The following is a 13,592-nucleotide window of genomic DNA, read 5'->3' as shown; positions in this document are numbered from 1 at the left end:
GCCTCCATGGATGGGGCATCCACAGCCTCCTTGGGCAACAACTGAAAAACAAGTCAATATGATTTGTTTCACCATCTGCTTCAGTTACAGTGTGTTGAATTAAAAACTTTTTAGAAGAACTTCAGGAGGCAAACAAGTAAAAGATCCTACAAATGAGACATTATCACTGTCTAAACAATCTGCCAACTTATCAGTTTTATGATGCATTCAAGTCAATCATTTCCCTAAGAGATCAGCAAAAGCAAGACTTATTTCATTTATTTTAAATGTGGAAACCTATAATGACATCTAGATCTACAGACACCAGAAACTTTGCAATATAATCATTCTGCCACTTTATCAAGTCTCAATATTTGTGTATTACTTTCCTACTGATAAAACAGAAGGCGTTTTCTCACACAGACCTTAACATTCTGCATATATGTATATTTTACATATATATATAGTATATATTTTACATCACATATAAAACTTCCCCCAGTACACACACCAAAAGAAAAAAAGCAAACCCAAAACTAAAACCAAAGTCTATTCCCAGTGCTGTTTTAGACTTGCATTTCCTTTCTCACGTATCTGTGGTTTAACATAGGCCAACTCTTCCTGACCTGTGTGAAAAACCACACAGTTACCAGTAAATGAACATAAAATGCTGCAAATACACCTTAATTGAAAATAAACTACCTCAAGTCTCCAAAAAGTTAATTCTCCCTGGACAAAACTGGCATTCAGTTGCTTAAGTAATTTTCACAGACATCTTGCTTTTTTGCTTGGCTTGTATCAAGTAGATTCCTTGTTTTCTTTAAAGGATCTGCCTGCAGAGGGATTCATCTGCAGCAAAACTGAGCTGCTGTGTGTTTCTTTGTTCAAAATATTGCTTTGCTTCATGAACTGAGAAAGTAACTGAGAAAAAATACAATTATATGTGCTCATTAGCTATTACATTGAGCTACAGTTTTTTAACCCAAATCTTGGTCCAAAACACTGCAGAGCTTTATACAAAAATGAGACATCTGTCCCCCAGCCTCCCAAAAAGGGCAGCAAAAACGTAACCTCACTTTTTATTAGAATAGGCTACTTACTGTTCTTTCATTTCTACAAAGTCTTCCTCCTCATGTTTTGCCAGATCAGTCTCGCTAGCATCCTCAGTATCTAAATGAGGTAAAGAATAACTCATTAAAACTAAGCAGGATTAAAAGAACAGTAGTAAATTACTAAAAAATCCACACTTGGGCAAATGCACAGACAGACTGGCAACTGGAGAAATGAATTCAGAACTGACTTGAAACATCTCATCTCTTCTTTGACACAAATTATCCCATGTAAGCGCACCAGCAGATTTACAACATATCTTCCACCAAGTTTAAGCAGGACTGACTTAAAATACTCCACTAATTTCTTTCCATTAGTCTCACAACCCTAAAGTGAGATGGTAACACAGTCTTAGGACCCTGAAGGACATTTCCCAAGCTTCTTATAGCTTCACCCAGGAAACAATGACTGAAGGAGCTCTGATTCAGAATGCCTCTGTATCTTGACCTGAAACACTGCAAATAGAGAGCACTATGAGTAGATGCTGTTATGGTTTACCACAGAGGTTGCACTTAAGAAAGCACATTTTTTGCTATAATCTGAAGTTGACTTCTCAGCTACACACTGAAATACTTTGTCATTCTCACAAAGCACAGACAAGTGCTAATACACAGATAGACCCAATCTTACACGCAGATAATTGAAACTATAGAATAAAGCAGTACAGCACTGCTAGCTTTCAGCTACTCCTTTGCAGCTCTTTTTTCTTGTGCAGCCAAGGGTGAATTCCCTTTCCCCTCTGAAGGGTCAGCTTCTCCAGGCTGGAGTTATGGTGGACAAGGTACAGCTGCACAGCCCAAACTACAGCTACATCACCCACATATGAACAAAGGCATCAGCTTTGAAAGAAATGTGAAAGGCTATGAACAAACACCTTAAACTTTATTTTTATATTAAGATAAAATTCAACACAGAGATATAACTCAAGTTTTGACTAAAAGAGAAATACTTTGGTAACCAAAAAGCCCTCCATACCTATTTTATTTGCACACTGCCACTGGCATCACGTATGCTGTCAGCTCTCATGGCGCCAGCTCCTTGTTCAGAAGCACACAGACACAATGTGGCAGCAGAGTGGGGCTGACTCCCATCCAGTCTGACACTGCATACTATCAGAGGGTCGTTCCTCATCTCCCTTACTTGTCATTTTATGCAGCCTACATGCCAGGATACTCTGGATTTCACTTTGGCTTCCTTTTCTCCCTTGTTTTCATGGTCCCACTATAATGCCCTCTCTCTTCTAACACCTTTTTGGCCCCTAATTCTTACAGGTTCCACTCTTTGCCCTACCTGACCTCCCGTCCTCCTTCACACTACAGAACCAAGAATGAGCTCCACACACCACACCTCTCCAGCATTTCTTATCCTACCGCCCCAATTACAACCCGGGACACCCAAAAATCCCACATCCTCTTCGCTCTCCTCATTCTGACTCCTCCCCACTCAAGAAAACCGCTCCAATTCCACCCCTCCAAACGTCTTTTTTTTTTTTTTTTTTAATTCTTCCACAGGAAACTCCAGCGATCGGACGGACGAGCTGTTATTTCCGCAGCACGTTCCCGCAGCTCACAGCCCACCCCGCTTCTACCCACCTCCCAGGGAGCGCAGCGTTGGCCCGGCCCTCCTGGCCTCCCCCAGCCCCGCTCCAGCGCTACCCACCCTCATCGGAGTCTCGGGCCCGAGCGCTCCGCTCGCCATCCTCCTCCTCGGCGCTCTCCAGCTCCTCCTCCTCGTAATACTCGGGGCCGGGAGGCATGGCGGGGGCGGGTGCCCCGGGCGGGGCTGGAGCGGGCGGCGTAGCGGACACCAGCCCGGCCGCGCTCATCGCGGCGGGACGGGATAGGAACGGGACGCGGCTCCGCCGGGCGCTCTGGCAACAGCGCCAGGACCCGCGCGTCACTTCCGCTTCCGGTCGCCGGAGCCGCCGCCGGATGGACGCGCGGCGCTGCAGGCGAACGGGGCGGGCACCTAACAGGGGGCCTGATGGGTTGGGGGGCGCTGGGCGCGGTGGGTTGCCGAGGGGTCACGGGTTCGAGGCCCGGGCACGGCGTCACGCACTGAGACGCGGGTTCGAGCCCCGCGCACGGCAGCGCAATGCTCCGCGGGGGATGGAGACGTCGGACCTCTCGAGAGGCACGCTGTCACGTTCTGCCACCAGCTGCTATCACCGACGTTAACAAAATGCCCAGCACTGTCCCTGCCCAGTGGGAATGGGGGCTGCTCCAGTGCTCGCACAGCTTTCCTGATGCTTTCCTCCGTCTTCCTTGTTCCTCCATGCTTTCCTCAGACTACTCCCTGCCAATCAATCCCAGCTTTCCTAAGACAAGCGTCCAAACTCACTGCAAATGGTCACAGACAGGTTATTCTCCAGCAGAACGCTGCTACAATCTGAAGGACCCAGGTGTGGATCCTGCAGTGAGATTCACATGCAGGGACCACGTTAATTATGTGACCATAATGAGTGTGAAAAAGCCTCCTGCTGCTATTTCAGGCCAGGTGTTTCACTGTGCCCTTTCCCACAGCTGCACATCACCTGGGAGGCACTGACTGATCACGGCAGTGCCTTTAGCAGAGCTGTGCTGAATGCTCACCAGGACATTTCCCAAATGCACAGCTTGTTGACTTACTGAGACACTACAAACACCTAACCAAGGAGAAGGAAATAAAACAGAATTGGTTTTATCTAAGGAAGGACTAAACTCAAGATGACTGCAGTGCAGTTTAAAACTAGTTAACCCAGGGGGCACCAGGACATACCCTGTACTGAAAAGAACTGCAGTAGCACAGCACGTGCACTTAGCTTTTCAGTAGTTCATCCCAAAGATCTGTTTGCACTGACTAACAATTTTTAACTTGGAGCACCCACACAAAGCATGTATTAAACCTTTTAATGTAAGTAAATATTGCCTCTTAAAGGAGATGAGGCTGAGACGTGGCTAAACACCAGCGCTACTGCAAGCAGCTCCCAGATCTCAATGTCCCATTGGGGGGCACTCAGCTTGGCACACCAGTAAGTGTTGGAGCCACTCATCACCTCTTGCTGCCAATCACATCGGTTCCAGAGCCATCTGTGTGTGGACAAGCAATCCTTCCGCAGGGCTCTGCCTGATGCAGAAGAGCTGACAGGGCTGCAGGGTGAACAGGAAAGGGTGCGGTGGCTGCTGCTGCATCCCAGGAGCTGCACCGCTGGGGCCCTGCTTGGACTGCCCAAATCACTTCCCCATCTTCACACAGCTGCAGAATTAGAAACAGCACACTGGCTAAACCCCCAATTTATTTTCCATTTCCTTCCTGTATCTTTTCCATGTGTCCACACAGTTCACCCATCAGCTCCCCAGTCAGTCTTGCTCATGCTGCTGTGGATAGCGATTGGGTAAATTCAGCAAGGCTGAGCTGGGGCTGCCCTTCAAGGTTAATTCAACTCACATTACACTGCCTCAGCACTTTCTGTTTGTCTGAAGCAAATTTACCCTTTAGGAGAAGCTTGCACACAAAGGGCAGGTGCATTCACTAATGTGAGGGCACAGTGGAATCCTTTGAACAGCAGGAGCTGTGTACAGAGAATGAGTAAGAAACCGGATAGAGTTGCTGATGCAAAATTGTTTTAGCTCATTCTGTGGTCAAAACTGGAATCTCACTTGCTGCTTGCTCCCTCCACACCAATTCCTCCTGTTTAATATTAGCCTTCTGGAGACACCCTATACTGTCATCTCTCAGGCATCCAGTGGGAACCCAAGGGAGGAGGTTCAGCTTTAAGGAATGCCATGTTTCCCTTACAAATGCAGAAACTTAACTATCTACGCCCCAAAGAGCTATCAGGGAAAGTTTAAACTTCTCTGTCAAGCTGTTGTTCTTGGCTCGTGTTTTCATAAAAAACTGTTTTCCTCATCACAGTTCACTTACTGTTTGACATACATTCACTCAGTCTGAAGAAAGGTTTTTGCATCTTGCTTTGTCAGCATCAGCTATTTGCAAAGCAGCTGACACAGAAGTCCTGTTCTTTGTGTTTTTCTTTCCATTTGTAAGAAATAGAAAAAAAAAAAGCTACAAAGCTCAGTCTTTGTAAACAGAGAGCACAGCAACATGTTTCTTATACGAAATAGATTGATAACAAGAAAACCTGTAATATTGGCCTTTGTAAAACAGAGCACAGCTGCCATAGCCTGGGACACGTTGCTTTCAAGTTTTCAAACTGAAGGTGTGGAATGACTGCACCACGAGGGCCCTGGAAGACAGCCCAGCAGCACAGCCAGCAGAGACACACCAGCACGAAGCTGCATGAGCAGAATGCACAGCTCTGGACGTCCAGCTTTGTCCGACAGCAACATGCCCAGAGATCAGTAGACAAGCCAGCATAGGTCTCTATTTTTATAAAGGAGTGTTTACCTCTATAAAGGAAACAGCACTGTATCACAGAATCACAGAATCACAGAATCACAGAATGACCTGGGTTGGAGGGGACCTCAAGGATCATGTAGTTCCAACCCCCCTGCCTAGCAGGGCCACCGAACATACACCTTTACTAGATCAGGTTGCCCAGAGCCTCGTCCAACCTGGTCTTGAACACCTCCAAGGACGGGGCATCCACAACATCCCTGGGCAGCCTGTTCCAGGACCTAACCACCCTCCTAGTAAAAAACTTCCCCCTAACATCCAACCTAAATCTTCCCTCTTTTAACTTAAAACCATTTCCCCGTGTCCTGCTATTATCAGCCCTTATGAAGAGTTTACTCCCCTCCTGGGAGTAAGTTCCCTTCAGATATTGAAAGGCTGCAATGAGGTCGCCCCGCAACCTTCTCTTCTCCAGGCTGAACAAACCCAACTCCCTCAGCCTGTCCTCATAGGGGAGGATCACCTGTATCACCTTACCCTGTCTCTCTGCTCTGCTCTTTTACTAACCCAGGCCTTTCAGCCACTACTAAAGCTTCTTCTCCTTCAAGGCCTTTCCCTCCTCAGGCTGTGCAGTCTTCCAGCCCCACAGCTCTCCCCTCCTGATGCAGCCCACCCTTACCAAGGCTTTGCCACACGCCAGCAGCTGCTGTGAGCCCCAGAGCCACCCTGTGATGGGCCCTGAAAGGTCCTCTTGCACACCTGAACCTGTGGTGGGCATGAAACCACCTCCACGCACACTGCGTCCTCTGACAGGTCTGAAGCTCACACACACACCTGTACCCCACAGGCTGCCTTTCCTCACACAGCTGGGCCTATAAGCCTGACACCCCCTTCCCCCCACTTTACAGCCTGCCTTTACTCACACATACACCTGCCTCCCCGCAGGGGCCCAGAGCCCCCCTCCTCGCACACCTCACCCCTTACAGCCCTCCCCTTCCTCACACACCTGGCCCTATAAAACCCCAAGCCCACGCCCAGGGCTCCCTTCCATCCCCCCCCCCCGCTAACCCCCCCAGGGGAACCAATCGCCCGCCGATCTCCGCCGCCCCCCTCATCCCACCGGCCGGGCTGCGCAGGCGAACCAATCGAGCGCCGAGCGCCCCCCCACCCCATCCTCCCCCGCGATCGATGGCCGAGGCGCCCTCGGCTCGTGCCGGGCCGCGCAGCCGAGCGCCGATGCCACTCCCCTCTTCTTTCCCGCCCGCGGCGAGCGCGGCGGCAGGGCGACGAGCCGAGCGCCGAGCGATTGGCCGCGCCTGGCAGCAGGGAGCCGCGCCCCGGGCGGCGGCGGGGCCGTGGCAGGAAGCGGCGGGGCCGGGCCGGCCCTCCTCCCGCCCGCTGCCTGCTGCCCGCTCCGCGCGGACGTGGCCCGCAGCCGCCGGCCGGCACCAGGTGAGAGGCGGCTGGGTTCGGGGCTGCGACGCCGTGCGGCGACGGAAAGTTAGGCGGGGAGAGTCCGGCGGGAGCCGTACCGCCGTTGTGCCGCCGCCCGGCTCCGCTCGCCGGTTTCCAGCGTCCGTCAGCGCTGCGGTGCGCGGAGCGGTTGGCGGTGCCGGTCGGTTCAACGCGCGGAGCCGCGGAGCACGTGGGTGGCGGTGCCGGCGGTGAGGACGCGCCGTTCTGCTCGCAAACTTTGTTTCCGAACGTGAGCGCGAGCGGCTGACAGCTCGCTGCTTCGTGCACCCGCCGTCGGGTTGCGGGCTGCGATCACCCGCACCGCTCCGCGCTGCCCGCGGGTGCTGTCAGGTCGCTGTGCCCTGTTTGCCCCGCGGTGAGTCGCGTCCGTCTGCGCGCAGCCCGGCGGAGCGCTGCTCTGCCGTCGGATTGCGGGAGAACGCGGGCTGCTCCGCTCCCCTCTGCCCTGCAGCAGCCGGGGGCTTTCACGTTCTTTCGTGGGTGCGCTTTTACACGACGCAGGGGTGGTGGAAAAGCAGCCGAAAAGCTGTCACGCTTATTATTAACAGGCTACTTCCTTATTTGAAGGCCGTCGATCCGAGCAGGGTGATTTGATTGCCTTTGGCTGAGCGCTGTGCAACGAACACGCGATTGCGTTGCTGCTTCCGAGGGTGGCTGCGTGTCCTCCTGGCACTGCCCTCTTATCGCTGGCTGCAATCGCCGTGCTGAGCTTTCTTTTTTGATTCATTGGGTGATGTGTGCTTTAGAAAGCGCTGCTCTCATACGTGTGCGTTGCCTGTGGATGAATCTGTGGATGTCTCGGGGAAGAAGAAGGGAATCCCTCTCCCTGTGTAACCCCTCTGACTGTTTCACAGGTAGCAGACACTCAGGCTTCTCATTTCAATCTGCCGTGGCCGCATCTCAGCGCGCAGAACTTTGATTGTATGGCGCGCACCACCTAACATCATCATCGGGATTGCATGGCAGCAGCTGTAATCTGTGTGAACCTCAGCTCCTAATTAATGAGGAGGAAAGTTGAAATAGAAATTAAAGTAAATTAATGGGGTGTGGTCTTCCATCTCTGGAGCTATTGTAGGATGCTGGAGGTTGAGGTGCCCTCCTCGTTAGCTGTGATGCCATGGGAGCTCCCACTCACTCTTCCTAAAGCCCCAGTCCACAGCGTTAAAGGACCACACTTCCAACACAACCTGTACTACTTATTCTCTTGAACTATCCAACCAGTCTTTCGTTTGTCAGAAATGTTAAAGATGTCCTTAAGGATCAGTAGCTTTTGCTCTCAGATTGCAAAAGCAGGAGTGCTGCTGGTACAAATAGATATATAGTGAATTCAAAGAGATTTTGGAAGGGATTTTGTCTAGGTGTCCTGGGTAAGCTTGTCATACTGAGGCTGGCGAAAGGATGTGCTGGAATTGGGCATTTTGGAAGTTTCCATGTTTATACACTCCTCCTGGCATTCACTTGCTAGACTTTCCCTTTGTGTAAGAAATTGTTAGTTTAATTTGTAGGGACAGGGAAATTTCACATTTAATATAGGGAGCTTACAAAACAAGTTCGTCCGAGTTGTTAATGAAGCAAGCACTTGTTCCCTTGAACAGGTAATAGCTTGATGTTGATGTAATTACAGTTTTTCCCCACCCTGAATATTAGGTCAGAATGGACTCTGGTTTATTTCAGATGTAATGAAACCAATAGCTATGTGGGAACACGCGGTTGCATGCCTTACTGCTTAGCTACCAGAGGCTTTCAAATAAGGGCATTCTCGCAGTTGGTACAGCATATTAATTTCAATCTGTCCTTCTGAGCATCGCTAATTAGGCACAGCTGGAGCGTGGGGTTAATTGGGCAAAGTTAAAGCACCTAACTCACTCGTATGAACTGATTTTCATTGGTAGCTCTTAGTGAACAGTGAGCTCACCCTGAGCTGTGCCTTCTTCTGCTGTCATTTGATGCTGGACTACCTACGAGTCCACATGTGTGCAGCTCCTGTGCAGTGTGTGCATTTCCACATACATGAAGCAGTTTAGGGTGAAAGGCTTTATGACTTCCAGGTACCATCGCTGTTTGATGATCAGGATGTCCTCACTGGAGTGGAACTGATGAACGTGTGCCAAACATTCATGCGTAGCGACTCAGCTTCTCCATGAAATTTCTATTTCTTTGCTTTAAATAACTGATTTGAGAGTGCTTTGCACAGAACGTGGCGTGAAATTGAGCGGATTGACTTGGGGCTGACCTTGCACGCTGTGTTCAAGCCAGGTTTACAAGAATATGGTCACTGATGATTCATGTTGAGATGATGTTTTCCTTCTTCGTAACGGAGCATATGGCACTGCTGAGAAATGTGGGACACGGAGCGCTCATTTGATTTATTACACAGCAAAAAGTTTGGATTTTCAGTCTAACGCTGAGCAGAAAGCTTTGTAAACAGCCCGGGCTGCTGGGTTGTGTTGGATGCATGACGTTGTGGTGCTAAAGTCTGAAATAACTCCTTTAAATGAAAACAGCACTCTTATAAAACCAGCGATTGCTGCTGTTGCGCTGTAACAGAATGCATGAACTCACTGGGAGTTGCGATTTGTTTGTGGTGCTAACACAGCTCTGAGTGCAGTGCCTTCTGTGAGGATATGGCTTTCTTCCTGTTTCGATGGCCAGAGCATCTTCCTTCACTTTAGTCTTTGTATGACTGAGGGAGGTTTGTTTATTTCAGTGCTGTGGGTGGAGGGAGTAAACGCTCAGCTTGGTTCTTCCAGTGCACCAGGGAAGGTGTACAGAAGTGCAGGTAGAGACTGTAAGTTCCAGCCTTTGGTTTCTTGGAGCTCTCCTGCTAGTTAATTTCTTAACTATTCATCTTTCAGGTGATTGTAGTATCTGCACCACAGTTTTGTAGTGCTCACTGCAACATATTGGAAGAGCTGCAGTAATACTCATCATAAGTCCTTGGTTGCAGGAATGCATTTTTTGAGCTTTTTCAAAATGATTTGATTAATGACCAGACTTCATGGCAAATTTGGTACTGCCGTTGTTTGTTCTGTGTTTACTTATTCTGACTGAAATTTCAGTGTGCTGTAACCATTAGAGGGGAAGAAACTGGCATCGCTACAAACTGATCTTATTTAATGAAAGGAAGTGTTATCTATAGTTGAGGGAATTAACTAATGACCTCTTGTTACCATCACCTTCAGGATCTCAGATCCTCCCTTTGCTTGCCTCATTCTTAGTCACAGATTGGAAAAGGAAGACAGGCTTTTTTCCCCTCCCAGCTCTTAGGCAGTTTCTCAACTTCAGATGAACTGCTCAGTGACCTAAACGATGGGAAGAGAGAGGAATTGGGAAAGTATTCCCTCTTTGCTTGCAGAACATACTGCCTCTATTAAAACTCATATAGCCTATCTGCTAGCTCTGGGTTTCATTTCTAACCTGGGTAGAGAATATGTTTCAAAACTATTAAACTAAAACTTATTTCAGGCTATAACATTTTTGAAGTCATTGATGGCTGAGGTTTCGATCTGAACTTTAAGCTTCTTTCAAAAGAGGGGGGAAAACACAGGGCTTATCTGGAAAGTCTGCGAGTGGCGGAGCAGATAAGATAATTGAGACCTAAATGTGAGCTGGGATGGAAACAGCCTCTGTTAAGAGTCAGGTCTCATCCGCTCCGCACAGCCAGGCGGTGCTTCAGTGCATACTAATGCTGTCAGTTCCCTCATCCTGGGGAGGATGCGATGAATTCTGACTCTTCTGCATGAAGAGCTGAGCCTCCAGCAGAAGAGTGAGAGGCACGTTTCCTTCATAGCAGAGATACTGGCTTCGTTGTGAAGCAGACAGCCTAAAAAAGGAGGAGTTTATGTCTCTCCTAAAGTGAGGAATAGAAATGAAAAGCATTCTAGCATGCTCTTCCACTTGGACAGTTGTTTCTCATGTGTGAATTCATCTGCTGCTTCCTCCAGGGTCCCCAGAGGAGGTGACAGCCTTCCAATTTTTGGCTCTTCCCATAGAGGGAGAGCTCCCGTTCTGGCTGTTTTTGGAGCATGAGGGTGGGCAGGAGGCAGTAATGCAGATACCTACAACTAGAACAAATGGGTAACTGCGGGAATGATTTTATTCTTTTACTTTTTGCATACTTAATTCTGAATCAGGTTGGGCTTCTCCAGAAGCAGAGTGCAGGGGCTTCCTTGAGCCCAGCAGTGGTTCCATGTTAGCATCGTGCTGTGCGAAAGCAGCGGTCCAAGAGCCAGGCCTGCTGCAGTGGTAGCAGCTGTAACCCAGCACAACGCCTTTGTAGCACCATGTGAATGTGTCACAAATCAAAATCGGTGTTTGAGAGCTGTAGAAATGCCTGATATCCAACGGGAGCAGTTCAAATTATGAAAGCTGACCAACTATCACTGGAGATGAGGGCAGGTCTCAGGTGTGCCTTGCAGCCATCACCCCAGAGTAAAGCAGAACAAAACCTGCTGACTGAATCTTGCATGTTGTCCCTTTTTTTCCTTGGTGTCAGGTGTTTCTAGAAGGGCAGTTTAGGTTTTCCATCAGTTTTCCTGCTTCTTGGTGTGCTGGGCCCACCCCAGGGCCCAGAAATGGAGAGCAGGGGGCTGCCCCCATGGCTCTGCTGTATGTGAGGTCAGCTGCTCAGCAAGACTTGTATTCAAATGCTATTTATGAGAGCAAACTAATTTCTTTCTTGGTAATGATGGCCTCTTGGCTGATGACAGGGCTGGAATCTGGAAGATCTGGATTCTGCATGCCAACACTCAGCTGCGTATCCACGGGGCGATCGTTTGCTAGCTTTCTGCCTCTGTGTTTTTTATCTGTATTTAAATGGAGGGAGAAAAAAAAGCGTTGACTAATCGCTGCCTCAGAAGGCTGTGAGAGCACAGTCAGTAGCCTCGTGCTGTGAGATCTGCAGAAAACACTGCAGGAATGTTCAAGGGGCTCATTATGGCTGAAGCCCTCACAAGGGGAGGGCTGGTTCCACCTGGGTTGTTGTTAGAGCGTTCATTACGGAGCCTTAATAACTGAAGAGATGATAGTGGCTGCTCCTGCTTCACCCTCAATTACCCAGGGTAGGTGCAGTACCGGAGCTGTGGAGCAGGACCCAAGCGGATGCATTGAGGTTTGCATCCACCCGGAGCTCTTCAGTTCTGTTTCACGACTGGATTTGCATGCAGGTCAGGCCGTAGCCTCAGTGAATTTTGGCAGCTTGACATGGCACAATTGCTTATTGTGCCACTAGCGAGCCCTCAGCGCCTTCTTGCCAAAAGCAGTCCTATATATTCCACTGAAATTTTCCTCTTTATCTGCCATGTTCTCGCTCTGAGAAAACTCTGTTTGGTTCAGTTTTCAACTGGGCAACATAAATTCTGCTACCTGATATTAAGAGGTGTCAAGCAGATGTAAAAACCTTGTAAGAGTGGGCAGCCTTCAGGCTCAGGCTGTCTTCTGGCAAACTGTGACACTTTTGTGCGGATGTTCCCATCGTGGTTTTTAGTTTATTTGATAGCAGAATCGTGTCCCTTCAGTAGGCGTAGTAACAAGCACTATGCAAGAAAAGGAGAAAGCCTATTCCAGGGAAGGCCAGATATCTTATGCTATTAAACTTTAATAAACTTTCTTAAAATTCAGTGGCACTATGCTCTTGTACTTGAACTCAAGACAGATGTGCGGCCTAACTCTAACCTTAGTTTTATTTGCCTGTGGGGTTTCATCTCTCTGTGATGCGTGTAAACTGTTGTCTGCAACTCGACAGATTGTATTGATTAAAATAGAAAGTCAGGTTCCCACTGACACTCATGCTTCAGGAGCAAGGGTTCCGCATTTTGGGAGCGTGAAACTGACATTGAACTCATGAGGCTGTAAGTTAGGATGAATTCAAGCTGGTGCAGGTGTTGATGGAAACCCATCTGTTGGAGCTTCTCCTTTGTGCTGCTGAGCTGTGCGGGCTCAGGTTGGTGTCAGCAGGAAGCTGATCCAGCTGCAGAATATCCATACTGTGCAGCAAAGCCTTGGTCTTGGGATGTGAAAGTTCAGATGTGGCAAGAGGACGGGGCTGGGAGGCTGCCATACTGCTCAGTTGTAGCAGCAGTGATCTGTGAAAGCAAACAGAGAAGAGCCCCATACCATTGCTCAGTTTGACTTGCTGAGTTAGCTGGGTGGTTTTGCTTTCCATTTCTTCTGCATGAGCCTGGGTTGGAAGCATCTGTTCTGTCAAGGACTGCAAGTTGCACTGGAAGAGTTGGGTGAGAAATCCCCTTCTCGCTCATGTTTTGCCTCATTCTCTGAAGTTTTTTCTATAGGAGACCCAAGTTTGGAGCTTTACACACAATATTTGCACCTGCATTTTTTTTAGAAGGAAATTTATGTTCAGCTTTGTAACATAAACAAAGAAGGGCTCTTTTGAAAGGCTGACATACTTTGTTGCACATTCATAATTTTATAGCTTACATAGAAAAATATCGCTGCCATAAAAAGTAGGGAAAAATGAAAGCAAAATGCTTGTCTTGTAAGCACTGCCAGTATTGATTGGGTGATAAGTAAGCAAACAGATACTGGCAAATGCAGTTTTATTTCATGCTTTAGGTATGTGATGGCTTTAAAAATGCTGGGGCTTGGCACTGTGCACTGGGGCACGGGTGAAAAATTGTTTCTAAATACTTTGTCCTGTGTGTTCCTGGAAGGTGAGGATTACTTGGAGTCTGTAA

The 13,592-nt window shown here is 48.6% G+C and overlaps 2 protein-coding genes across 5 annotated transcripts in view; one reads left to right on the top strand and one right to left on the bottom strand.

The window, feature by feature from the left end:
* The window catches only part of SUDS3 (SIN3A corepressor complex component SDS3), a 34,046-nt gene extending 31,042 nt beyond the window's left edge, over positions 1 to 3,004 (bottom strand). For all 3 annotated transcript variants that reach the window (XM_090120975.1, XM_031592198.2, XM_031592197.2), the window contains exons 1-2: positions 2,749 to 3,004; positions 1,080 to 1,149 (exon numbers count right to left, since the gene is read on the bottom strand). In XM_090120975.1, the coding sequence (XP_089977101.1) occupies positions 1,080 to 1,149; positions 2,749 to 2,914 (236 nt within the window). In that variant the 5' untranslated portion in view covers positions 2,915 to 3,004. The remainder of the gene's footprint in view (positions 1 to 1,079; positions 1,150 to 2,748) is intronic.
* A 3,733-nt stretch (positions 3,005 to 6,737) lies between these two features.
* Positions 6,738 to 13,592, top strand: part of TAOK3 (TAO kinase 3) — a 70,739-nt gene continuing 63,884 nt past the window's right edge. For both annotated transcript variants that reach the window (XM_031592195.2, XM_031592193.2), the window contains exon 1: positions 6,738 to 6,873. The gene's annotated coding sequence lies outside the window, so the exon portion shown is untranslated. The remainder of the gene's footprint in view (positions 6,874 to 13,592) is intronic.

The sequence above is a fragment of the Phasianus colchicus genome, chromosome 18 (assembly GCF_987193195.1).
Source record: "Phasianus colchicus chromosome 18, bPhaCol1.hap1.1, whole genome shotgun sequence".
Taxonomy (NCBI): Eukaryota; Metazoa; Chordata; class Aves; order Galliformes; family Phasianidae; genus Phasianus; species Phasianus colchicus.
Note: the sequence above shows the minus strand (reverse complement) of the source record. Positions and strands in the feature narration are given on the sequence as shown.